This window comes from Tympanuchus pallidicinctus, unplaced genomic scaffold, assembly GCF_026119805.1.
Source record: "Tympanuchus pallidicinctus isolate F22 unplaced genomic scaffold, pur_lepc_1.0 scaffold20, whole genome shotgun sequence".
In the NCBI taxonomy this organism is placed as follows: Eukaryota; Metazoa; Chordata; class Aves; order Galliformes; family Phasianidae; genus Tympanuchus; species Tympanuchus pallidicinctus.
Window position 1 is genome coordinate 7,380,668 of NW_026294722.1, and position 27,477 is coordinate 7,408,144.

Below are 27,477 nucleotides of genomic sequence, written 5' to 3' on the forward strand. Positions count from 1 at the left end.
TCATCACGTGATGCTGTGGGCATGTTGGAGCCAGGTTGGTTCGTAACCTGGACAGTCACATCTGCTGTGGGGACATTGCAGCAAACAAAGCCAGGTGGTCCTGTGCAGGTGGAGGCAAGGGGAAGGCTCATCAGCACTGTGCATGTACATAGAGACATCATGCAGAGTAACAGAGTCTGCTTTGGAGGGAGAGTTATAGGTTTCACGAAGGATGGACAGCCATGAAGGGATGGCTAGGATGTGCACACAGACTCCTGTCCCCTCTGCCTGGGGCCACCTCCAGGCTGTGTGACCTCTTGGCTGTGTGACTGGAGCTCCATCGAGGTGCTTAGCACGAGGGTATACCTTGAGAGTTCATAAAGCCTCCTGTGCTGCAGGAGGGAAATCCCCTTGACATTGTACCTGATTCAGAGCAGTGGGAAGGAGCCCATGTACTGAGACACTGTGCCACCTGGAGACTGTCCACGTGGTGCTCACACAGCCATTCCACTGCCAAAAAAAGAACACTCTAATTGACTTCTTTTCTTCAGAATGATAAAAGAGAAAAACAGCAACAAAGCCAAGAAGAGTGAAACGATAACAGCAAGAGTCTGGTTTAAATCCCCCAAAATAATATCAGCCAGAGCCTGATTTTGAACCAGCAGACAATGTGCTCCAAACACAGAGAACTTCTGATTATTTTTTTCTTCAACAGATTCTCTTTTAGCAGTAATCTGTGATCTCTCTTTGAGTATTTCACATTTCTTCTGCATTTTGCACCATCTTCACGCAGGGAAATGGGCTGATGGTGCTCTGTGTGAGCAGTGACTTTGGAGAAACACTGGGCCTGACCTGGATTCCTCAGGGCATCCAAGCCTGCACAAATGATTTTTTTAGTGCAGTGCCGTTGTGTGGGGACACTGCACCATGCCCCCAGCTCTGTGCCCAGCAAAACCCTCCTGGTGCAGCCCTCCTGCAGGCATGGCACCGTTCTTGTTGATAATAATTCAGGAATGTTCAAGACCTGTTTTATTTGAGGGGTTTCAGAGGTAAACTATCAGCATTTCAGTGCTTCCTCACAGAGCAGTGAAATAACCCAGGAGCGTGTGTTTTCTGGTTCATTGTCTTCTTTGCTAACTATGGTGTATGTTAGCTCGGTGGTTTAACTGGATTTTGGAGCAAAACCTAGAAGTGTAGATGGGATGGAATTTGATTAAGGCATCTTTAAATAGGATCCTTTCCTTCCCACACAGCCCCCAGTATAGCCAGGCTGCTGCTGCTTACCAAGTGTTTGTGATTTTTTATTTGGTTTCCAATAGCATCATGTATAACATGCAGGTCTAACGGAGCCTGAGTTGCTCTTCGTGTTTTCAAGGGCAGGTTTTCAGTCAGAATATTCCAATTCCATCTGCTTTGGCAGCCAACTTGCCCCCAAGGCTGAATTGCAAGTTTTTGAGCCTCCCTTTAGTGTTCTGTGGTAAGAGCAGGATGGGAGGGCACAGAGGTGGCTTCCCAGGTGAGCAGCTCCTCTCATTGCTTTGATGCTTCGGTGTCTTTTGAGCAGACGCTCATAATTCTGGGAAGGGAGATGGCGAAGTCTGGCTGCACAGTGTGTATGGCACCTCTGTGTTTTCCGCAGGAGCAGAGCCTGACATGCCTGTTCTCCTTATAGCATCTTCCAGCCAGAAGCCTGCCTGGCACATCTGCAGTGGCACAGGATCCAGACAAAGCATTATTTATTCCTTCTGCAAAGGTACAAAGCATAAGAGGAAATTAGCTAACAATGACAAACCTGAGCACATCCTCAGCCAAGCATAGCTGCAGCAGTAGTGAATCTGAGTCCATTTTATTCCCTCCAGAAAGAAGGGATGGAGCACTCCTCCCATCCACCTTGCAACAGTCTGCATGGACTGGGCATCTGCTCGCTGTCCTGCTGGGCTCATACTCAGTCCCCATCCCCACCCCAGCCCATGGGCTGCTCATTCATAGAATTATAGGATCATGACGTTTGGAAAAGACCTCTAAGATCATCAGCCCATACCCACAGTGCCCACTGAATTATGCCGCTCAGTGCCACATCTATCTTTTTAATGAAAACCTCCAAGGATGGTGACTCCACCACCTCCCTGAGCAGCCCATTCCAATGCTTGATCACTCTTTCTGAGAAGTAAATGTTCCTAACATACAACCTGATACGCATTGATCTGGTTGGGCTGCTCCTGCCCATAAAGTGCTGACATCTCACTTCAAAGTTTTGAATCTCATGGGACTTTGCCAGCACAATTCTGTGGAGAACAAGATAACCCCGTGGAATAGTACAAGGAGAAAGAAGCAAGGTATTAAATTAAGAAAGTAATTGGTTTCGTTTGGCATTTTTACCCCTTCTCCATGTTTACACAGCTATGCAGAGTGGAACTGAACAGCAAGGCACAGATCAGGATTCACCACTTAATTTTTTTCCCCTGTGCTTGGATGGCTGCTGACAGCTACAGCTTGGGAATTTCCAATCCAGAGGGAAACCCTTCCCAAAACACCTGTACCAGAACAGTTTTTATGCAAATTACAGAACTGCATCTTGCTCTAGATGCGTTAATCCATAGCAAGAGCTGAGACCAGAATGGAACTGCTGCATTTCTAGAGTTTTCCATGTGTGCTGGGACTCAGGGGTGCTGTCAGAGCCCCCAGCTCTGCACCAAGCCAAACTGAATGCTGTTCAGAAATGCTCCCAGTCAGTTGCATTCCGAAACCTGGCAGTGGTGTGGTTCCAGTTTATTTCCACTTACCTCTAAAATAATCAGATCGTCTCTGGTCACTGAGTGTTATTTTAAAAGTGTGTGTCTGAAATGATCCAATGAGTTTTTCAAAGGTGCTCATCATGAGATGGGGTGAGCTTTAGAAGTTCTCAAGGTCAAACCCAGAACAGCCTAATGACTCCGGGACTCAGATCTGACCTCCAACAGCAGCAATGAGCCAGGAGAACATGAGCAGTTCAGGAACCAGAAAATGAGGCTTTTGAAGCCAATAATACCCTCTGGCAGTGAGCAATCAATTGACAGAAAAATGAGAGAGAAGGAGAAAAAAAAGAAAAGAAAGACCATTCAGCCAGGCTGCGGGAAGGGTAGCGCCATAAAGCAGAGCTATCTCATAAATAGAATGGCACCTTTCTTCCTTCCTTTCCTTCCCAAGGGACAGTGGCCATGGGAACAGACACGCTCTGAGCCCTCTAAAGGGGATGCAGGGGAGAGCAGATTGACCCTACTTGCAGAAGGTTAATTGGGACGCACGGCTCCAGCACAGCTGCTGTTAGGAGTTTTTTTTTCCTCTCTAAGAAGTAAAGGAAAACAATAAGTCAATATTAGCTTCCCTGATGAGCCTAGCTGTTCAGGGCTGCCCTGGGGATTGCCAGCTTCACATCATGCATGGAGAGCCTCAGCTGCAGGGGACTCCCACTCACATCTGTTCTGTGCCCAATTCCATCCATTTAAAGGTTATTCCTAGATCCCTTTGTTATTCCTGTAAACGTATACCTGGCATACTGAGATTTTTTTTTCTTCCTTTGGTATTTTGTCCTTTTTAGATGGCGCTCAGCCTAAGGTTTGTTTTTCCCACTCTGCAGTGGGTCTGTCCCTGTGCTGGGTTTTCTCCACTTATCATTTTCAAATGCATTCTTAGAAGCATGCTGGGATCTCTTTCAGACCTCGCGCTGTTGGAGATTCTTGGCATTTTGTTCTGTAGCCATCAAGAGGCCAAACAGCAGAACAGAAATACTGCCATTTCTGCTGACGTGCTGAGGACCGGCCAGCCCCAGGAGCGTCTCTTACAGACCACAGCTCACATTGTCCACGGTGTAATCTCCCTGATGCATTGTTCTGATCTGTGTGAGCAATGTGGGTCCTTGTTCAGGACCCAAATAGAGCCTGGGCTTCTCTGTAGGCAAGCAGGCACACATGGAAAGAGTTAAGCGCTGCCCTCAGAAGGTGGCTCTTACCAGTTTGTCTCAGTGGAAGAGCAGAGTGCTGAAGTGTCTGCCAGAGCTCGTTAGGGATAATGCAACCTGATCAGAAACAGAGCTTTATCCAGCGCTCAGCGAGCCCATGGGGTGGCTCGTGGCTGACCTTGCACTGGATTGCAGGACTCCTTTTCAGGCACTGCAGTCCTGCTCCCACCCGCCTGCGTTCTTCCTGAGGAGAGTTATTGGGAAGGAAGGGATGGATGCCTCTGCTGCAGGCAGAGCCCAGTCAGACCTGTTACGGGCCATATGCACAGAGGGCTGAGTTGTTTTCTGCTTCCCAAGTACAGTTTCAGTGGTAGCATCTGAAACACGCTAGATCTTCATCACAGCAGTGAGTGGGGAGTATGAGCTGAGCAGAGCCATGGTCTGACATGGAAACAGCAGCCCGAGCCTGGGACTTCTCAGCTGAACTGAATGGCATCTCAGAACAGGGAAACAAAGCGACCTGGCCCCTGTCCACACAAACGGTATGTGTTTTGCAAAACCCAAAGCTCTCATGCTCACAGCCTGTTAGATGTGCGAGATAAAGGCTTGACCGAAAGCCCTGTGTTTCCCAGGACATCAAAATGGAGCATTTCCCCGATATGACAAGTTCTATCTTTGGCAAACACAAATCAGGCTCTTTAATGCACCATGTTGGCTGTGTTTGTTGAGCAAACAGTTACTAGGAGGCCTCAGCAGCATTAAAAAAAAAAGGTGATGCTGGTATTATTATTCATGGATGGAGGTGGGGAGGAGAAGGAAAAACAGTGCTGAGGTAGCCAACAAGTTCAAGTAAGGTTCAACTTTGCTATTCCAAAATCTGCTGCTATGATAATGAGACAGTCAAATCAGCTCAAATTAAGAGCTCAGGGAGGCTCAGCCTCTCAAAGAAGTACATTCGTGACAAGATTAATTTCTGCCAGCCAGTGTATAGTGTGGTATCATCCTATATTAACATAGAAACCCTGAACAAAAAACAGGCAATTGAAAACTTGCTAAAACCCTGTGAAGTGAATCATTCCCCTTCATCTTCAGTTCTGGTCTTTGCTGTTCTGCACATTGATTAAAATATGGTATACCACCTGGCACTGCTCATCTGCCATGTACAGCAAACCTTGCCTTTCCTTCTTGCCCCTCTTCTCTGCTCAAGAAACTTTCACTAAAATGCAGCACATTTTCAGTGCTGCTTTTTTCAGTTTTCAGTGACTTCATTAGTGTAAAGGGCAAAATATCAAGTAAATGGTCATTAAAACAAACAAACAGAGATCCCCAGAGGATAGTGTGAAAACAAACAGTGCTCTCTGACAAAAAGAATAAAGTGGCTTTTTGTTCTTATTTTTCTTATTTTTCTTTCTTTCCATCTCTACTTTTTCTCCAGTTCTGTGAGCATTGGAAAAGGAGTAGTAAAGTAAAAATCTGTTTTTGTTGTGAAGTTACTTCTTGGGTACCATGACAGCAAGAATGGGGCTCAGGTGCCTGCTCTGCAGGTTGGGGGCCATGCTAGCAGCATGGCAATAGCAGGGTGACCTCGGAGGGCTGTGCTGAGGAGTAGAAAGAAGGAAGAGACTGCAATTGTGATGCCCGTGCAATGTTTATTGATGATATGCTGTTATGCAGCAGCATAGGAAAGGCCACCATAAGAGATGCTGAAAATATCTGAAAGCCCAGGGCTGTCCAGAGCGGAAGGTGCTTGTTTCTTGTGGCTTTGGAACAGCACTTAGTGTCATGCTCATGCTCCCAGAAGTCAGTGAACATGGAAACAGGGGGAGTTCCCAGGCTGCCAGCTGACACTTCAAAGAGCTTTTGCTGAGCTCAAAAGTGAGTTTAAAAAGAGAAGAAGAAAAAAAAAGAAGTATATATTTTGACACTTCTGCTTCATTTCCTGTATTTGTAGCTTAAATGCATCAAAACTGTCGTGCTGAGCTGAGATCAAACTCTTATATAGCTGCTGCGTTTTCTTTTCTGAGCAAAATTCAAACAGATTCTGTATCTACCATCTCTGTTTACTACTTGCTGAGGTCTCATATTGATATGAATGATTAATTGCTGAGGATTCATTTTTAGCTGCTTTGGTTTGTCTATAGTTGTTGCTATTTATTAAATATGTGATATCTAAGCAAGTGTTTAGTGCTTACAAAGGGAAGAACCATCTGTGCTTGAGACTGCGAACACAGTGAACTGAGTGTTTTAAAGGGCTGCAGAGAAAAGCCCTGGGAACGCTGGGAGAGGGATCCACGTGTGGCTGTGTCCCCCACATCAGCCCTGATGTCTGCAGAGTGTGAACAGGAGAGAGAGCAGAGACATTGATTGGGAAAGCAGGAGTTTTATCATTATAGAAGGGGCTAAGAACCAGGGAGGTGCTGTGGGCTTAGAGAGAACCCTGCAGGGACATTTCCCATCATCTGCAGCCTTCATATGTCTCTCTTGCAAAAAGAGGGACACATATTCAACTTCTTTGCAGGAATAAACAGTTATCATCTGTAATCCCTTGTGTGAGCACGAAGCTTACTCACCAAGGCAATAGCTGCAAGTGAAGCTCCTCCTACATCAGGCTGTAAGCGTGTGGGCAGCTGTGTGGGGCTGTGCAGCCCGGGGAAGGGCTGCAGCCTGATGCAGGAGGATTTGCCTCACTGAAGAAGTAAATCTTTCCCAGACTGGAAGGCAGAAGAAGGGCCCTTGTTTTGAGTTTGAATAGGAAAAAACTCTGAAATGTGTTGGAGAAATCTCCCATGCACTGTAGGAGGCGTCGAGTGTTGTGGTTTAACCTCAGACTGCTGAACAAGTGTGAAAAGTGCATGAACTCATGGGCTGATATAGGGATGAGAGGAGAGGAGAGGAGAGGAGAGGAGAGGAGAGGAGAGGAGAGAAAAAATAGCAAGAAAAAAAATGTAAAAAGGAAGTGATGAGCAAACCACCTGCTGATTGATGGCAGCCAGTCCCCAAGCAGCAGTACCTCCACCCTGTGTTAGTGTCAAACATTCTCAATGGGTTGAGGATATTTCCATTCTCTGTAGGGATTTACTGCTCCTGAAGGCTTCTCTGTCTGTTCATATCATTAGCACAGCTGATGCTTGTAACAGATTTATGCTTCTCCTAATGCATTTCTGGAAAAATTGTTGATCAGGTCACCATTTTCTTGCGGACAAAACATAGAGTACTGTTCTAATTTCCTTGCTATGTGACAACCCAGTATGGCATCAATGATGAGGTGCATCTCCCTGCAGCAAAACTAATTATACCTTTTGGTGAGGAAGTGGCAGTGAAACTGGTTTAGTCTTCCAAAAGATTCCACACTGTAATATGCAGGACTAATGTGCCTTAGATTCAAAAAGAATTAATATCAATTATTTTCATGCATATTCATGAGAAAAAGGCTGGTTTAGCAATCAAGCTAATAGTTTTTGCTAAATTACATTTAGTTGATTTCATGCTACATCTTGGCACATTCCTGATTCAATTTAACTATTAAATAAAACCTCCCACATCTACAGCAGTGAACCCCAACATTTTCATCTCAGCAGCCCCTGAAGACAGTGTCTGAGGCTGAGCAGATTCTTGGAACACTGGGAGTTATTCATGAGTGTTGTCTCTTCCTGGTGCAGAGTTGAACCATGAAAGGATCTTAAGGAGCAGTTCCCAGACATTCAGTGCTGCTGAGTGCTTAGGAATTGACTTTCTTTTGTTTTTCTGCATTATAACCATTGGTTACTGGATACAAGAGAGAAAGCAGGAGTGAGAGAAGTACCTGATAGAGGAGCACAAAGCTTCAGGGATGGTTCTATCTGAGAGAAGGTCTAGAGTCTGGCTCTGTTAGATGCACTGAGTGTCATGGTTAGTGGGCATGGTCGTAATGGGTTAGTGGTTGGACTAGATGATCCAAGTGGTCTTTTCCAACCTTAATGATTCTATGATAACAGCTAATGCCTTGCCATAACGCCAGCAAAACACATGGAAATAGAAGGTTGCTGTAACAGATACAGGTGCTGGTCACCAACAAAGGACCCTATGACGTGTTGCTTCTCATTGAAATGGAATTGTATTTTGAGGTCTAGCACTCTGATATGTCAGATTAAGGATCACAGAAGGCATTAGGACAGGGGGAATAAAAAAAGCATAGATAGGAAAGAAAGTGACCTGGATGTGTGAAGAAAAGGTAAATAAAATCAGAAAAAGAGAATTAGAAAATGAAGTACAAGTTGTGAGAAAAGAGAATGAAACAAACTACTGTTCTGAATAAACGTGCCCTGGAAAAATACTGGGTTCCCTCTATAGGAAACCCAGCATGGTTTCCCAGCATACTTTCCTGGTTTCTTGTAGAGTATTTAAGAGCAGGTGGGATGTTCTGTGCATTGTGCATGAGGTTTTCGCCTGCCTTTCAGGGACCTAAAACCTGGGTAAAAAAGGGGAAATCTGAGCTTCTATGTGTTTGTTTTCTAACTTTCCCCAGTGGCAGAAATAGGACAGATGCTTCCCTCTCATCCTTTCTCAAGCACTATTACTTTACTGATGTCTGAAGGCTGCATATGCCTTTGAAGTTTGCCTTTTCAGTATTTTCATTCGTTTATCATTTTCATTCTCCTGTGCACCATTTGCATCTGGGCTTTGCTCAAAAGGAAGACTGACATCATTTATCATTTAATGCAGCTTGATAGCTCACTGACAACTAAACATGTTCTTAGCAGCATTAAGGAATTTACAGGCAGTCATGCCTGAAGGCTACTTCTCTGCCCACTTCAGCTTAGTCAGCAGCAGTTGCAGCAGCAGCTCTGGATGCCTGTGTGTAAGTGAAGCACTGGCATATAACCAGCAGAAGTACTGTATCCCCTTTTAGGCCAAGAAGACATAGTCTCCCAATAGTTAGAATTACTACTTGCTATAGCCAAAATCAAGGAATTAACTAGTGTTCAGTCTGCACTCTGTCAGGCAATGAAAAAATTAAGATCTCAGGCAGTACAAAATGAAATAGAAATACTTTTTGTTTTATAGATTTTATACTGTGCAGTAATGCTTACAGAAGAGCAGAGGCATTTGAACTCTCCCAGACTGTGCACGCAGTGACAGAGAGCACTGCAGGATGTAGGCTGATGGTGCAGGGTCCTACACCTCCAGAGGACAGAGCTTGTGGTGGAAATGGGTCTCAAGATGGAGAAGTGGCATGGAAGGTGCCAGATCAGGTACAACTTGTAAGCATAGGCTTCTATTCCCCAGAAATCAGGGGGATCTAGAGACTTGGGTGGGGGCTGTGCAGATTCAAGGTCTTAATTTGCATCCTTCTATGCACACACAAAAGAACAGGACTGAAAGTTGTGTATATCTTCCTTGCCTCTTTATCCTCATTTCCTTGTCACAATCCAAGAAGAAAGCGTTACCATTCTTAATGGCCTCAGTGCTTTCTAGATAAAGATATCCTGAAAGTCCGATGGTCAGAATCATGGCATCAGAAGTCAGAATATTCTTCAGAGTTTCAGAATAAGTAGGCATTTTCTAGTGAAGAGGTGTTTCCCAAAGCAAGTCCCTGTTAATAAATACCTGCTGTGAGTGGGTGATATTCCCCTGTGCTCCACAAAGTGGGGAGGAGATTAAGGAACTCTCCATCTGTTTCTGTGGGGTATGGCTCAAAATACATTATGATCTGTGTCTCAGGGCCTGGGGAGACATGGGCTGGCATCAGCACGGCAGGAGGGAGCTGGGCAGTCTGACTCCAAGTATATTGTTTGCTTGGGGAAATGGGAAGGCTGCAGGAAAAATCCCTTAGTAAATGGAGCATATGAATGAAACCCGGTCCTGCTGCCAAGTTTATTCTGCATGTCCTCATGGAGCTAAAAAAGTGCATTAGACTAAACCATTATTGAACTTCTTGATTACATAACAATTTCCTCATCGTATTTCCAAGAATATTGAATCTATCTATATTCAAACACCCTCCTACTCTCTCCCACACACCACCCCTTCTCCTTTCTATATCAGCTTCATTACTGAGGATGAAGACAGAAAAAGTATAGGGCATGTTGCCATGAGCAGATAGAGCTCAGATGCTTACACTGGGATTTTAGAGCCATCTATGGGATTTGGACAGCCTATTGTCATTCATTTCAATGGCTTTGAGAATCTCCAGTCTTATACTTTGACATTAGTTAGGGTTCTTTGCAGTGCAAAGACCAGATGCATATTACCAAACCTAACACTGCCTGAAACTTACCCCACCTGTGGGATAGCACTTGCAGTTTTGCTGCCCACCAAATTCTGCAACTTACTCACATAATCAGCTTGCACGTCTCATTTGCATCTGTAATAACCAGCCTGTATGCACAGTCATGCTAATCACTTCCAGGAAAGTGCTTTAAATTCATTCAAAAGTTTGCCCTGCCTGCCCTTGGGTTATTCAGCTTCCACAAAGAAATCATACCAGCAATACAGATTCACACAGTAAAAGTCTTTGCAGAACAGACTATTTGACTATTTTCTGGAACCCTGCCCTGTACATACTGAGTCGTGCACTGCAAGACAGTGCTGTCTTTAAGAGCCAGTCCAACACCCTCTGCGAGCCACTGAGTAAAGTACCTGATGGGGAAATTCACCACTTATGGTGTGCTGCAGCAGGTGAAATGTAAAAGCAAATGCAGAAATAGAGAAAGGGGAGGAACTTACACAGCTTATTTCATGCAACCTTCTAGAAGAAATGGTCCTGGAAACATGGCATCAGAAGCATATGGCTCAAAAGTGAACCTGGAAGAGCAAAGGAAAGAGAGAATGGTGGGAATTGCATGGAAGGGCTGGCAATCACACTGAGCACCCCTAGAGTGTGAGGTATTGAAACAGGCTGCCCAACAAGGTGGTGGAGTCACCACCCCTAAAGGTGTTTGAGAAAAGGGTAGATGTTGCACTGAGAGGTATTGTTTAGTGGGCACTGTGGTTATGGGTCTAGAGTAGTCATGAGTTGGTGGTTGAACTAGATGATCTTATTGGTCTTTCCAACCATAATGATTGTATGATTCTATGATAAGCACTCGTAGTAGTGTATCTTTCCTTCCACTTTCTGTGTCTCATTACTGACAATGGAAAATGCAAAAGCTGCAGTGCCATAGAATCAGTATGTCTGTGATAGGAAGTTCCATCAGACAGACAGACGGTCGTTTCTGTAACCTAATATACGAGATTGTAAATATTTGGTATAGAGAGTTGTGCCATTGAACGCACTGCTAATGCTTGGCAGCAACAGCAACTAGATCCTGTTTGCTGCAGACAGCTGCTCGTCAGGTGGGTTTTTGGGTGGTGCACACTGCAAGACATGTCTTAGAGAAGGATCCTCTAAAACGCCTTCTTGATAAATTTATCCTCTGTTGTTTTGGTATTTTTCAACTGAAAAGTGCTCTGAATACTTGAGGACAGTCAACCCACATTTGGAAGTTTTTCTTAGCCTGACAGCCTTCTAAAGATGTATGATTGCAGCAGACCAACAAAGGAGAAAATCTTTATCTTAGGAATACAGGTAACATCTCGCTGCAACTTGCTGGAGAAATGATAAATGTCTCTGTCTGTTTATTGCTTTGCTCCATGGCTAGATCTGCTAGACTAAAAACAAATTTTACCCTCGGATCTCCTAGTTTTCAAATTTATGTTCATCTGGCATTGCCTTGATCTTCAAAGCAGTAAAGTATATCAAAAGAAACAAGGTTTGACACCAATTACTGCTTCTGGATGGCATCCACTGAATAAAGATGGAGTGATAATATTTACACTGAAAACGAAGGAGATAAAACACACGAGGTACATTTAAGTCTACAAATAAGCCCCTCTGTGCATAGTGGGCAGAGATAAAGCCCAGCAAGAAATTGGAAACTGCTATTGAAAACATCCCAAACACCTTCAGAAATCACAAGTTGTAAACAAAAAAATCGCTGCAAAACACTGAAAGAGCCTTCTAGGAAAGCAAATGTGGCTCCCTGCTTCTGGGAAAATTTTCTGGTCTTTAGGAGGTGATCTTTCAAATTAATCTGCAGAAATAGCTGTCTGAATTTCTCCCCACTTCAGCATAAAGTCCTCTATCAAAATATCTCCATCAGTTTCGCCTCATTTTTCACCTTTTCTTTCAGCCAAATAGAAGCAGAATCCATGAGTAAGCTTAGATGGTTGCTTCTTCTGATTGCTCATAAGCCAGATTGTATTTCTGCTGACCTCTTCCTACTACTCAATTAACTGAAATGCAGAGATTCATTTTGAAGTTGTTTCCTATCAGTAGATTGTCTTCAGTGAATACATTTTTATACACCTAACACCAAACTTTCCTATAAACAATCTGTTTTAAAAAGAAAGGAAATCTTCCCTGCATTTCTCCTAGTAAATATGAAGTAACTGAAAGTGATGATATTTTAAAATTCCCAGCATTGCAGAGGAAGGCATTTACACCATTCACTTTTTTTCATTTAATCCAATTTAAGCAATGAAAACAGATTGTTTAATGGAACTAATGTTTGTTTCTAGTCAGATTTCATTCTTCAGATTAAATTACTAGGTCTGCACTGTCATGGTCAAATCAAAGTTACATTTTCAGTGATTTAAATGTAGATGTTTTTTGTTACATTGATTAGGAAGGGTTTTTTAACCTGCAAGGAGATTTTAGAACACTTTTAGAAGTCAAACTGTCAAAATTGAAAGTCTTACTTTAAATTTGGATTTTTTGAAGGTGTGTGAGCTGACTTTTCTCCAAAAACAGTAGCTGAATTTAATTCAAGTTGAATTTAATTCAAGTGAAGCTTCCAACCTTTGCAGAACACTTCTGTCTTTCAGCTTCGGAGAAGATTTGAGGCTCTTCCAGAGACAACTAAAGTGTTTCTAATCCATATTGCGTCTGCGTGTTTCTTGTACAGTAACAAGGCTTGTACTGCTGTAGGGACTGTGCATTCAACAGTCTGATAGCTCCTGACCACTAGAATATCTGTGCTGGATTTGTCTGAAGAGACATCCTGCAAGAATTTCTTTCTGCAGAGCCCCGTGTGGTTACTGTGGACATTCTGGTGTTGTGAAGCTGGCTGAGAGACATTGCTGTGAGGAAAGCTGCTATCCAGTTATATGGGCAAGGAAGGACATGGGCTCAGAGCATGTCAGATTTGCAATTCATGATGCAGAACTCCTGTCATACATCTTATAATTCATTGCTTCGTATTGTGTATTTAGTCATCACACACATATTTTGCAATTGATTTTATGCTTCTTTTCTATCTCAAGCGGAAGAAAAGCAAGCATAAGGGACCAGCTTACACTGCCATGAATGCATAAAACATTAGTCACGTACACATGTGTTTTGAAACCATTTCTGTATTTTGGCAGTAACCTAAGAAACTAGATATATTCCTACCCAATTAACAAGCTAGAGAAAGAACTCACTAGTAGAAAAAAAACATTCCTCAAATTGTCTGTCAGCTCTAAAACCTCCCTCAAATGACTTTAAAAGAAAACGTAATTAGGGAAACTGGAAAGAACAGAATTAAAACAGATATGAAGGACAGTCTGCCTACAGTATCTGAACACTGCAAACATGCTAATCTAGCATTTCATGCTTTCCAGTTCTGCATAAAGCCAATGGCCCAGGAGCTGAGCATGTGTATGTGATTTTTCTCAGAAAGGTTTCTCACTGCAAAGCCTTCTCATCTCTTTGCACACTCTTGTTCTCAAGATCTGGTTTCTACCGGGGGCACAGCTTTCCACTGGCTGGATTTGCCCTGTCTAGGCTGTCTCGTTGTTGTGCAGTTCCATTCACCTGGCTGGGTTTGCTGTCTTCCCTTGTTGTGGTGAGGAGCTGGGATGGCCATTTGTTTATACACAGAAAAGCTCACATCTCAAAAAACTTTAGAAAGCTTTAGAACATTTTTTGTGTCTTTCACAACTGTAGAGTTTCAAATTAGAGATGAAACATTCAAAAAGAGTATATTACTTGTGCACTGACATGTAGTGAAAATATACACACATCACTATAATAAGCCACAGGCAAGCAAAAATAGTAGACATAGCCATGCATTAAATGGAGGACATCACTGTGACTGAATCTTGCATTCACAATTACATTCCCTCATGCTTAGATTTCAGAGATGGTTGTCCAGATGGGCTTTGTTGGGCACCTAATTAGTAGTTAATCAAAAGGTCCTGCTGTGAACTGCTTCACAGTCCTTCTGGCATCCTAGCTGCTTGGAACACACTGAAAATGAATGAGATAAATGCACAGGAGACAAAGTAGATGTTTTATCTGCTCTATGCATCTGATATAACTCAAAGCAGTTTTCAAAATAGAATCACTTCAGGATGCATTTCCATGTACTAAATGCTAAATTAGTCTAGAAATTCATAAATGGAAGCACAGCCATGTGTATTAATGTGATGGTACATGTGAAATGCAAAGGTAGATCATGTAATATATTCTGAGCCAAACTCACTGTCTTTTCTTTCCTTTCCAGATTTTGGCAATCATTTCCATCATGTTTATTGTACTATCTACAATTGCCTTGTCCCTAAACACACTTCCTGAATTACAAGGCATGGATGAATTTGGGCAGACGACAGATAATCCTCAACTTGCCCATGTGGAAGCAGTGTGCATTGCATGGTTTACAATGGAATACCTCTTGCGGTTCCTATCCTCGCCTAAGAAATGGAAGTTTTTCAAAGGTCCACTGAATGCTATTGATTTGCTAGCTATCCTACCATACTATGTCACTATCTTTCTCACAGAATCCAATAAAAGTGTACTTCAGTTCCAAAATGTACGACGAGTGGTCCAAATATTTCGGATTATGAGGATACTCCGGATTCTAAAGCTTGCCCGGCACTCAACGGGTTTACAATCCTTGGGGTTTACACTGAGGAGAAGTTACAATGAGCTTGGCTTACTCATCTTGTTTTTGGCCATGGGCATTATGATCTTTTCCAGCTTAGTGTTTTTTGCAGAAAAAGATGAGGACGATACAAAATTCAAGAGCATCCCAGCTTCCTTCTGGTGGGCAACAATCACCATGACAACAGTAGGCTATGGAGATATCTACCCCAAAACACTTTTAGGTAAAATAGTAGGAGGACTGTGCTGCATTGCTGGAGTGCTGGTGATTGCTCTTCCTATCCCAATTATTGTCAATAACTTCTCTGAGTTCTACAAAGAGCAGAAGAGGCAAGAGAAAGCCATTAAGCGCAGAGAAGCTCTTGAAAGGGCCAAAAGGAATGGTAGTATCGTCTCCATGAACATGAAGGATGCATTTGCCCGTAGTATAGAACTTATGGACATTGTGGTTGAAAAGAATGGAGAAAGCATAGCCAAAAAGGATAAAGTTCAGGACAATCATTTATCTCCCAACAAGTGGAAATGGACCAAGAGAACACTCTCTGAAACTAGCTCTAGTAAATCTTTTGAAACTAAAGAACAAGGATCTCCAGAAAAAGCTAGGTCATCTTCAAGCCCCCAGCACCTGAATGTCCAACAGCTAGAAGACATGTATAACAAAATGGCAAAGACTCAGTCACAGCCAAACCTTAACACTAAAGAGTCAAGTCAACCTGGAAAGCAAAAGGAAGAGCTAGAAATGGAGACCCTTCCCGGCCCTATGGTGCCCTTGCTGACAACTCGCACCGATGGGATCATTGACATGAGGAGTATGTCCAGTATTGACAGCTTCATAAGTTGTGCTGCAGAGTTCCCTGACTCTGGGAGGTTTTCCCACAGCCCACTTGCCACACTTCCCTGCAAAGGTGGCGTTAATGTGATTCAGGAGCAGAGCAGAGCAGAAGGGAGTAGTGCCAGATTTGCAGAAATAAGCTCTGAAGGCAGCCACCGTTCTGCTTTTTTCATAGAAAGTCCAAAAAGCTCCATAAAGGCCAGTAACCCTTTAAAACTAAGATCTCTGAAAGTCAACTTCATGGAGGAGGATGCCAGCACACTAGTACCAGCGTCAAATGTCCTGAGAATATATCCAGACACTCTCAAGAGCAGAGGAGCTGCTTCTGCCACCGCCACAGATACTTCTTTACTCTCTGACAGATCTCTCATGAGCCCAGAAACCTCCATCTACACAACTGCAAGTGCAAGAACACCTCCAAAGTCACCAGAGACACAGACAGCCATAGCTTTCAACTTCCATGATGCCGGCATTCACAAATACATAGATGCTGACACTGATGACGAAGGTCAGCTGCTTTATGATTCAAGTCCTCCTGGAAATGTGAGTCCTAAGTACAATGTTACAAACATTGGTTATCTAAAGCAAAAGGACAATGTTTATAGAACAGAGAAGAACCATCTAGAAGCTGCTGCTTTACCCACCTCCCCTAAGCTAATAGGGCAAAACTGCATTTATTCTATGGAAGGTATCACTGGAAGAACCCAGGGCAATCAGGAGACTGTCAGACTAGAAAATCACATTTCCCCAGAAGTCCACGTATTACCAGGCAGTGGAGGACATGCTAACACACATGATCAAAGCATCTGAACAGGCTCCAAGATAACTTACTGAAAGTTTAAGGGAATGTCCATACAGTCAACTCAAAAACAAAAAAGGAAAAACAAAAAACAAAAAAAAACAAACAAACAAAAAAAAAAGAGCTTCTGCATGGCATGAACTTGGCTGAAACAAGCCATCTGTTTCTAAAAGTCTGAGGGGAGGTCCAGTGTGGGTTTGTGAAAATGTCCTTCTCTGAAACAACTCTAAAGACATTGCCCACATCAGTCAAAAAATAAGGATTGCAAATCATGATCACACATTGATCTCCTTTCATGTTGTCCAGTGAAGCCAATGTGACCAAATATCCATCCATTCCCCTTGAACGCTAGAGCTCCTTTTGGAAATATTAACACCTGATTTGCGTTAGTTCCATAAAGGATGCCAAGGCAGCCAGATATGAACTCTGGAATAATTTGCTGGGGTTGGTATAAAGCTATCTAAAACACAATGCTCTCTGCTTCAGGGCAGCTGTTCCTCATCTACAGCTTTCTCTGATGGATATTATGTCTAAAGGTAACAGGGAACACTTGCATTATTAGAAAAATCCAAGTGAAAACCATTTAAAACAAATAGCGGTCTAGAGAAACCAGTTATTAAAATGCTCTGTGTGTGTTTAACAATACTATATCCTGTAGGACCTGACGTTTTCTTTTGAAACATCAGCAGGGTGAGTTGCACCACTTGTATCTAACTCCAAACACCCCTTAGGACGTAGTGAAACTCGCACTTACCCTCTGCTAAAATTAAAAGCTGCCCTTGGGCCAGCACGTGGCCCTCGGGGCACACACAGCCCATGCTGGGAAGGTGTGAAGGAGCCATGCAGAAGCAGGGATCTCCGGCAGCATCACAGCCCCCTTCCCGCAGCTGGGGAGCGTGGGGTTAGAAGGGGAGCTCAGCTCCTCTCTGGGCTCCTGGCTGCACCATGGCAGCTCCCGGCCCTACAGGGATGGCCGAGTGCAGTAGCTGGCCCTAGGTTTGGTCCGAGCATGGCCGGCTCCTCGGTCCTACCCTTCCCGCCCGCGCCCTGACTTCAGGCATCAGCTGAAGTCTCGCCCTTGGCGTAGGAGAGGAACCAGTTGGTCTGAAGCTTTTCGCGCCCACGTGGCGTGGTGAAAGATATGCAAGCGTTACATAAATATGCAAAAAGAGGGATTCTTTAGCTACCCGCCCCGGGCCTGGTTGTGCTCTCTCTTGTGAGGAGGTTGGGTGGGAGCATCTCCTGTCGTGTTGGTGCATCCAGCAGCGCAGGGAGATTGCCAGAGACAGCAGGACCAGGCCTGATGTTTTAATAGCATCCACTCATTTTTAAGTGAAAGAAGAAAAAAATAATAAAAAAAAATAATAAAAAAAAAAAGATTTGACCATTTTAAGTGAACAGAACTAGCAGCCACCAGCCTAGGTTTTTAAAATATTATTGTTTCAATAAAGTTCTGTCAAATTGTGTAGGAAATAATTTGTCTTTGGTTTTTAATACTGGGGGGGAAAAGCACTTTACGTTGACTTTTTGTTGTTGTTGCAATGCTGGAGTAGGATAGCAGAGTGTAACAATCAAGCACTTTAATCAAGCACTATTTTAATTTGTGCCTCCTGTCGTGACTGTGATTTGTTACACACCGGTAGCAAGTCACAACCTGTCCTGTGATAACTGTGATGGTAATCTTTTATGTTGTTATCCGTTTCTACTGTAAAACTCAGTTGTAAATAACTCTGTCAATAAGTGTTTCCTGACCTATTTCGGAGCACCTGCCGGGGCGTGTAGCTATCTGCATGCAACAGGTCTTGGGGCGTGCGGAGGCACGGGACTCGGGAGCGGAGGCGCACGCTGGAGGAAGACTATAACCATGCGAGCCCACTGCGTTTTGTCCCTTCCCCTTGTGAAAAAGCCGTTGGTTGGTCCTGAATGTAACTGTCTGTCCGTCCGAGCTGTACAGTACTTCTGTCTGTAATCCATAATAGTGAATGCAGCATGTACGGACAAAAGCAATAAGCACATATCTGTTTTAGGAACTGTTATGGGTTACGATGATAGCTTTGCTAGGTCTCTCCGTGGCACAAACCCTCACGCATTCTGGAGCGGTTGTCCCACTGGGCTCCTGGCGGTGGGATGCAGCCCAAGGCACTGCTCACACGTCCTCCTTGCCTCCTGCAAGGACAGGCCCTAGGGAATGCGCAAGTGAGACCTGAGCCACCACCTCATGAATTCGCCCGCTGGCAGTGGAAGAGGCCTCGTGTCATGCAGAGAATTACGTGGGAGGTACTCGAACTCAGTGAGTTGCTCGAACTCGGTGCGAGCAAACTGTGCTCTCCAGGGTATTTACACAGGGCCAATTCCTGAGGTTCCTCAGCTTTTGCTCTGTCTTCACTCAGTCAAAACCACCATTCCTCCAAATGGGCTCTTTGCCTGGTGAAGGACTTTAGGATTTGGCCATAGTAAATACAAGTGTACTTAAAGGAACTGACGTATTGCTAGTTAAGATTGAGTCGTTATGAAGAATTAAAGTGACTTTCCAGCAGATAAGCTTTAAATACTGATTTATTCTATGGCTTTCCGAGGCCATAGACTGGCAATGAGAAATTTTAACGAGAACAGTCTTAACATAACCTCTATGTTTCAGTGATCATTCATGTCTGCCATCAGCACAAATGTAAAAAGAAAAAAAAAAAAATCAGGGACAATTTTTTTGATAAAGTAAGTAATAGTGATTTCCAAGCTAAATATTTTTAGAGCTGATGCTTTCATGTGGAAAAAAGTCATATTTTACATATCACAAAAGTGAGCATATTTAAATATAGCCATATAGTGTAGTATTTACCACACTTTCATCCAAATTGATGTATTTGGTTTATAGATGGCACTGACAAAAATGTATAGATCAACGATTCTATCATTTTTAACTGATAATCAACTGGTGCAACTCTCCTTGTAACCAAAGGCCCTCTGTTTGCCTTGTGTGTTTACTTACAACACATATCTTATATCATCTATTTAGTCCTACCTTTAAAGTAGCATTTTATTGAGTCACTTTTGAAAGCCAAATTCAAAAGTATCATTAAAAATCTACCTTTTAAGTCTGAATAGCCAAAGTCCTATAGATTTCTTATAGAAAGCAAATAATTTAAAATTGAGCATATAATATGCTTGAAGAGCATTTCTTTCTTATTTGTGTATGAAGATGTAGCTCTCATTTTGTGCCCAGTTAAAAAGGAAGTATGTTTAATTTATTTTAATGAAATAAAGTCTGATTATGAAGTATGTACCTATATATGTGTGTGTGTGCATAATACACATATATATAATGTAAGCACTGGGAAATCTACTCTAATGTAAAGCTATGGTAGACTAAATCTGTACTCATTACAAAAGGAAAGGCAGTGCTTTGAAAACATAGTGCTCACTAAATCCTATAGATACTAGAAAGACAATTTCATTTTATAGTTTGTTTGGTACATATCTCCCAGAGCTCATCAAAGTAGGAGCAAATATGCAATATCTCTTGCATCAAGCTGAAGTGTGCAGTTTAATCACTGACAAGTGGCATTCAGGTCTGTGAACTTACTGTGTATCCTGGATCAAGCAAGACGACAGTTTCACCTGCTGCTGCAGAAGACATCGTATCTGAAAGGACTATGTACGTGTGATGTCTGCTCTTGCTTGTGTCTTATGCCATCAACACCATTTTTAATACATATATATAAATATATATATATATATAGAATATATATATTTGCGGGAGGAATGGGTGCAGTTTTCTTAACTAGGAAGCAAACGAAGATCCTTTGAGTTTTAGCCTTGAACAAAGGAAAGCAGCAGTCACTTATTGCAGTAGATTTCTCAGTGCCTTTTCTTAGAAACTTCACCTAAGCACACTTACGGAAAACTAAATAAAACGAAACAGTCTCCTGTGAAATCCACGTTTTCTGAAAGGTTTGAGAGTCTATAAAGGTAGAAAAAGAAGAAAAAAATAAAGAGGAAAAGAAAACCCATGGAACGCACATTCCCTTTCTCAACATGCCGAGTGTCACATGCCTGGGAATTTGTCTGTGCAAGGCACGCAGGAAGAAGTCCAAGGCGGTTGGGTTCTTTGGCAACTATGGCTGTGATAAACTGTAGCCTTTTCTTCCCTTGCAGCTAATAAGATACACATTTCTAAGGAAAACAGTATTCTCTTCTGTAAAGTTGTAATGTATTGTTAATATTTGTACCTATTGTATATTTATGTCTTGACAGAATTATGACTGGTACAGTTTATAGTAAACCACAAGGGTATTTAAAACTCATTACAAAGACAACGTCTCTAAAGCCAAGTTCTCTCTCTGTTGGTAAGTTCCCCATAACACAATCTCCCATAGTTCTTTATGCCTCATTTTAAAGCAAGCAGTAGAATTACTGAGTAAAGCAGCAGAGTGATGGGGACTGCATGGCACTGATGCCCTTCGTGCAGCTCAGTCAGGAGCAAGATGGGGAGGTGGGCTTCCCAGCGGCTCCAAATTGGCCCCAACTTCTTCATCAAAGCGCTCGTGTTTGGTCAGTCACTTCTGCTTATGGTAACTGAACAGAACAAGTGTTACCTTAGGTTGCTTTAGGATCAGCCACTTGGGGAGAATATGGCTTTAAATAGTTCTTGAATAAAGTACAGATGTTTTAGTTACCTCTGTACCTTCTGTTTGCCATTGTGTTGGCTTTATAAGTATCTGATGTATGGAAAAGTCATGTGACTTTCATGCATTCCAGAGTAGTCTATTTTTCTGTTCAGATAAAAAAAAAATTATATATATATATAAAAATATAAATATATATATATGTATTTTTAGCAAATTTATAATAGGGCAATCAAGTCAGATCTCTTCTTTTTGTATTACAGAATAATATATTATATGCTTTCTTGTTCATTTACATAGCTGGTCCCCTAACTTTTTTGTTGTCATCATTTTCCTTCATTCCGAAAACACCCGCAACATCCCTCCTGGAAGTGAGTCTGCGAAAGGTCATGAAGTTTGTCTGATGTTGTCATGTTTTTGTATTTTCCCATTTGTGGTGTGTAAAAATAGCCAGGGATTGGCTATGGAAACTAAGTTGTACTTTCTGAGAAACAAAGAAGTGGCCAAACTGTCTCGGTTATGGCAGTACTGGTACATAACAGCCAATGCCACTGGCTTCAGCGTTAACCATAGCCTGGGTACAGTGGAGTTTTTCCAGATTTACATCAATTAAGATGAGAGCATGAAGAGACAGGATTTGAATCTGATTGTCCTAATTATTATGATAGAATTGGGATAAGTATCTCATTCCAGTTTTAATCAAAATAGAAAAGTCAGACTCTTATTTCAAGGGCAGTGACCTAGCAGTTCTCAGGCAAAACTCCCTCTCTAGCTTCTACATCCAGGGGAAATTTCCCTGGGTTAAAACAGAAGGATCAAGACTTATTTCTCACTGGGTTTTTGGAATTTCTACTTTCAGTCCCAGATAAAATCAAGAAATTGACAAAAAAAAAAAAAAAGAAAAGAAAAAAAGTAAGATAATAAAAAAAAACAGAACATGTACACATTCAGGAAGGGACAGGATTTGGCTAAGGTGAAGACCACTCATGCACCTGCTTACCTAGTGATCTTGCTTGCTCCTTCACAGCTGTACCATCACACAAATTTAATAGAAAGTCCATGAGATAAATGTGCATCTCATGGCCTGTCAAAGTCTAGCACGATGAAGAGATTCAGATTGTCCTTTAACTCCACAGAAAAGTTTTGGCTTGAATCAGCCCAACAGTCTGTTCAGTGACAATTTTTTTCCACAGATAGAATTTTGGTCTCTTTTTCTGTTCTTACTCCAAAGCAATCTCCTTTCTGTGACTTTTTTATATGCTCACCACAATACCCAGTAAATCTGAAATAATTTAATTAATTTGGGAATACAGTGTATTCAGAAAGTCTTGGTAACACCCGAATGAGCAGTATAACCATCAGAAACTGTTTGGTATCTGATTATGTATCAGCAATACTTATTTACACGGAAGGTGATTAAAACTGGGTGGGGTTTTTTGGCTGGTTGGTTGCTTTTGAAAAAAAACTAGTGCAATAATCCATTATATCCATCATAAAAAATCCCATAAATCTCTTCAAAATGGAGTTTTCATATCACTAAGTTCGTCTGAATGTATTTAAACACACTACAGCAAGCTTCTAGTCTTGCCAGTCTGAAATTTACTCCTGCAGGTAGCCCTCCCACCAAAACAGAAATGACCCAGATACCAACCAGCCCATCAATGAGGAAGAGTTTATTTTTCAGCCTTGTGTTTTGCACCCAATGCTGACCAGATCCAGGCTCTTGCACTGAAACTTTGTCTTGTCCAGACAAAGGAAACTTTAGGAAAGCTGAATGTTTGCATTCAGGATGTGTATCCCCTTTGTTGCTGGTGTTACCTAAGCCACAAATAAGTGTCCTTTGACACCAACGGTAGGGTGCCACAAGTGTTCATATCTGTAAATACTACTCAGAATTTTGCTTTGCTTGCTTCTGGCTTCATCGCACAAGAAATCTTCAGTCTAGAGGCTTAGAAGAGAAACCTTCATTTTTCTTTTTATCCAGAAATAATACTATTGATATTCTGTAGGATTGAACAAGGATTAACTTTTGACATTTTTAAAGGGGTCTTTTGAAGACTGCAAGGATGCCACCTTCAAGAAGTAATAATCAGTTTGGGCTCAGTGCAAAGAGCCACCCAAACTAGAGCATTGTGAGATGCCAGGGAGCTGAATTTGAATGAAATGCTGAATTATTTGCTGCTGCGAGTAAAGCCCATTGAGGTAAATGAAGCTGTTCTCAGTTTAGCCCAGTAAAGAATTTGGACCCTTGTTGTTAAAAGCTAATTGAAAACTACAGGCTCTGCATGACCTCAGGGATGGAGTTGTCTGTCCACAGCACCTACAAGGAAACGAGGTGAGGGAATGGGAAGAGACAGGTCAGTGAAAGCCTGGGAAAGAAGGAAATCTTTCACACAAGAGGAAAATTATCATCCTTATCATGCCAGCCTTGACTGAGCAGCCTTCTGTGTCAACTCACTTTGTGGGCTTCATAGCACAAGCAGCATCCCAAACTCACAAATGACTGTCTACAACAGGACCACATGGTTCAACCCTGGCAGCACCCAGTCCAGGGACTGGTTGTTGCCAGGAGGACACTACTGGCTCATGGGCCATCAGTTATCTTTGACTGTGTCAACCTCCAGTCTTACTGGAAATCTGCAGTTAAGGCCATCTTAGGATGCAACAGTTCTACTCTAAACACCATATTTCTTTTAGAATCTCCCCTTCCTTCTGTTTTTCAGCTACTCCTGAGTACCATTAGCCACCCTTAGTCTCATGCAACTACTGGGATTTGTTTCTATCGATTTTGTTGTCTTGTGACAGACAGACGACATATCTATTTTCTCCAATTCTTTCTGGTTCTCTGGTGGTGAGTGTACAGAATTGCTCCCACACTGAAGCGCTCCCCACTGATGTGTTTGGGGTGGGGGCAGCATCTCTGTATTACTTAGAACTCTGAAGCCATGATACTGCACTCAGAAAGGCCAGCCACAGCTACCAACCAAATTTGCTTTCCAGCTAGATTAGCATTAAAATAATGCCCCAACTAGTACAGAAAAATCCTGCTTTCTATCAGGCCAGTGAAGCAGTTCTTAAATGGAGAGAAAACACTAACCAAAGCACTGTTGCACGTGCTGCTTGGTGACGACTCCGTGCTCAGTGTGGCATGCCGGGCTGTCTGTGCTGCATGCCAGTTGCTTGGCATCTCATCATGCCAAGGAACAGCCCCAGATCTTCCTTCTGACAAAGCACAGGACAACTGCTTGAGCTGTGCTGCTCTGCCAGTCACTGAACCAATGGCCAACCCAACCAGCACTCCCCAGGGAAACCTTGATGGGCAACCATGATTGCTAAAGGACAAGAAAGCCGTGGGGTTCCCTTAAAAGAAAGATGTGATATTCAACAGCAAATAAAAACTGGAAAATGCAAGTTTGCCGTGATTTTCCTGCACACATGTTGCTTTTGCAGCTGGAAATTGAAAACAACTGTGACCCAGCTTGAGAAAGAGCAGAATATGAAAGCTTTCTCCATTGCCTTGCACTTCAGTTATGTTTTAACCTGAGCAATGTGGGGAAGCAATGGGGAATCCAGCTCAGCTTGTATATAACAAAAGGCAGAGTGTCATGCCTCTGCCTACAGCCCAGCAGATCCCACACATCTTGCACAATCCCTTCATTGGGTTACATTGGGCTGACCCAAGGGGCATGCATCAGCAGATGTTTTCTCCCCATTTAAGTAACTTTTCCACACCCTGGTATTTTGGGGTGGTAACAGCAACATTAGCCATATACTAGCGTACTTAGAGTCTTACATTTTTTGTAACTTTGATTTAGTCATTCTTTGTTGAAGTTTATTGACCTCTCCAATTGTTTCCACAAACAAATTATTAAAAAAAAAAAAAAATCAATGTCTTTATATGCATGTAGTAGTATGAAACTGTGATCAATGTGTGACATTCAGAAACTGTACTGTCTTGTAAAATATGTCCAAATGTCTAAGGATTTTAAAGCAATGGTCCCTTACTACAGACTACAGAAATAAATAAAAAGGTATGGATAAACCAAAGCCTTTATTTGCTCTGTTTCCTGGTCATATTTGCTGGCCAAAAATATAACCACCATCAGCTGGCACTGAGCATCTGCTTTAGCTCATTGCAGCTGACAGCAGGTTTAGACATACGTTATTTGCTCACGGATAATGCCATGATTCAGGAAAGCAGCGCTGAGCTCAACACCTTCTGCTTTGAGGCTGACAGATTCGGTGCCCAGACCTGCATGATCCAGCCCTTGCCTGGCAGGTCACAGCCCACCTTCACCTCTGTGGCTGTGTCTGGGCTCGGGAACCTAGCATCTCCCAGCTTCACCAGACACCTTGATGTGGCATCTCGCTGCCAAGCACGCAGCTGCAGAGCCAGATACAGATGGGAAAACAGCCAAGGTTTGGAGACAAAGAGTTTTGGGTGTGAAAGTAAAGCAAACAGGTTATTTTGCTGCTGCCTGGGGCAAAAGCTTGGACTCTCTTGATAGAGCCACTGCAGTTTTCTCTTTCTGAGGTTAAGCAGCAGCTTGGTTCAATAACGAAAGTCATCAGAGCAAAGGAAATTTGAACTACTCAAGAATATTCTCTTTGAATTGATTACAACACGTTTCTTATGCTGAAATATTCTGCAAGAGTCGCCCAAGCTTTAATCTGACTCCCCCAGTTTACAGAAACAGAGTTAACTAAAACACTTTATGGCCATTTTAAAATGCAAAAAGATGTAAGCTTGTTTTTAGAAAACATCCCTGTGTGGCTCTGCAGTACATGCAACCTGGCAGAGAAATTGCACATACCAGTCCAATGGAAAAGACTAAGAAATGCACAACTGCAAATCTTTTTTTATACAGCCACCAGAGCTACAAATGGAGAGCGAGAGGTTAAATGCACAAGTGAGGTACATGCATTGCCTTTTAATAGCATATTTCTTCAGTTACTTGTGTTCATTCTTAGTTCAGTTAGATCTTTTTCAAAAAATCTAAATGATTTGTGGAGTGTTCTATTACAAGCTGTGACAATGACGTCTAATAAGATGAAGACACTGAACTTGAAGGGAAGTTTACAAATGAAGAACCAGAAAGTGGAGACATTCCTACAACATATGTCTTCCTCTTCCACTTTCTGCTAATGATTTTCTGTTTTTTGCCTGCCAGCCTGAGCATGCAAGCTCCTGAATTATAATCCATTACTGTAATTATGCTGTCCAAGGAGGTTTTCTCTCTGAATTGATTTTCTTTATCAAGTAAATTAAAATAATGCCTATCTCCTCAGGCGTTGTGCTTCATTATTGTGTGCCAAATCTTCAGATATTAAATATTTTTTTCCTAGTTAAAGTATGCTACAGGAATTACTCTCTGCTTTGCCTAGCCCTCTGGCCCTTGCTGCTCCCAGCTGTTCCTCACAGCACTTTTTGCCACTTCAGAGCACCACCAATAACCTCACTGCCTCTTTCTTCCAAACAGGATGGATTTTCCTGTGATTTTTATTTATGCTAAACTTGGCAGGTTTTTTGTTCCTCTTCACACTGTACACCATCCTGTTACAAAATCTGCCCCTATCTGTTTAATGAAGGCTGTTTCTCTGAACATCCAGAGCAAGCCTACATCCTCCCTGCACCGAGTCAGCCAGTCATCCCAAATATGAATCAAACAAAAGCATGTGGTGAAGGAGCACACACCCCAAGTTGGGGCACAGGAGCCCCAGAAACCCCTCAACACCAGCGGGGCTCACACAGCTCTGCTCAACACCCTTAAGGGCAGAGGGGGACAAGGAGCAGCCCAGACCCACACAGTATGTATCATGGCACAGTGTAGCACTCTACATCATACAACTGAGTCAGAAAACAAATATTAAATGTACACTATGGAAATATACACTGTGGAAAGATCTGGTAAGTGCACGCTGAGCGTTGGCCACAGGCACTTTTTTATATTACTTTTAATTCTTTCCTTAATAAAGCCAGTGGAGTTCTTCCAGAGTTTAACTTGGCAAATGGTGCTGGAAGCTGAGCTGCTGAAAATAGCGATGGTGCAGCACAGACTTTGCTCCTGGAGATGTCACTGCATTCTCTGGGGACATTCCAGTTTCCATGTAACATCACACTGTGTCACCAAGACCAAAGAGGATATTTAGGCACTTCAGAATTAATGAACATGAGGAAAAGTTCAGGTTTTGAATATTTTGTTCATTTCAGAAAAGCCAGTAACAGTTTAAAAAATTTACAAGGATTTTTGTAGGAAGATCTTTGCTTATAAAATATGGAGAAGTTCTTCCATTCTATCTCTTTCTGCTTACCTTCCTTACCCCTTTCTGTAAAGAAATTGAGTGACTAAGAAATGCGACATCATTATTATTCAGCAGGCAAGAGCATTTAGAGGTAAATTTGCCCCAGAGTATCATCTGCAACCA

General features: G+C 42.5%; 1 protein-coding gene across 2 annotated transcripts in view; it reads left to right on the forward strand.

Annotated features, from left to right (window-relative positions):
* KCNB1 (potassium voltage-gated channel subfamily B member 1) overlaps positions 1-25,098 on the forward strand; it is a 114,361-nt gene extending 89,263 nt beyond the window's left edge. For both annotated transcript variants that reach the window (XM_052683927.1, XM_052683926.1), the window contains exon 3: positions 14,422-25,098. In XM_052683927.1, coding sequence (XP_052539887.1) covers positions 14,422-16,440 — 2,019 coding nt within the window. In that variant the 3' untranslated portion in view covers positions 16,441-25,098. The remainder of the gene's footprint in view (positions 1-14,421) is intronic.
* The last annotated feature ends 2,379 nt before the right edge of the window (positions 25,099-27,477 follow it).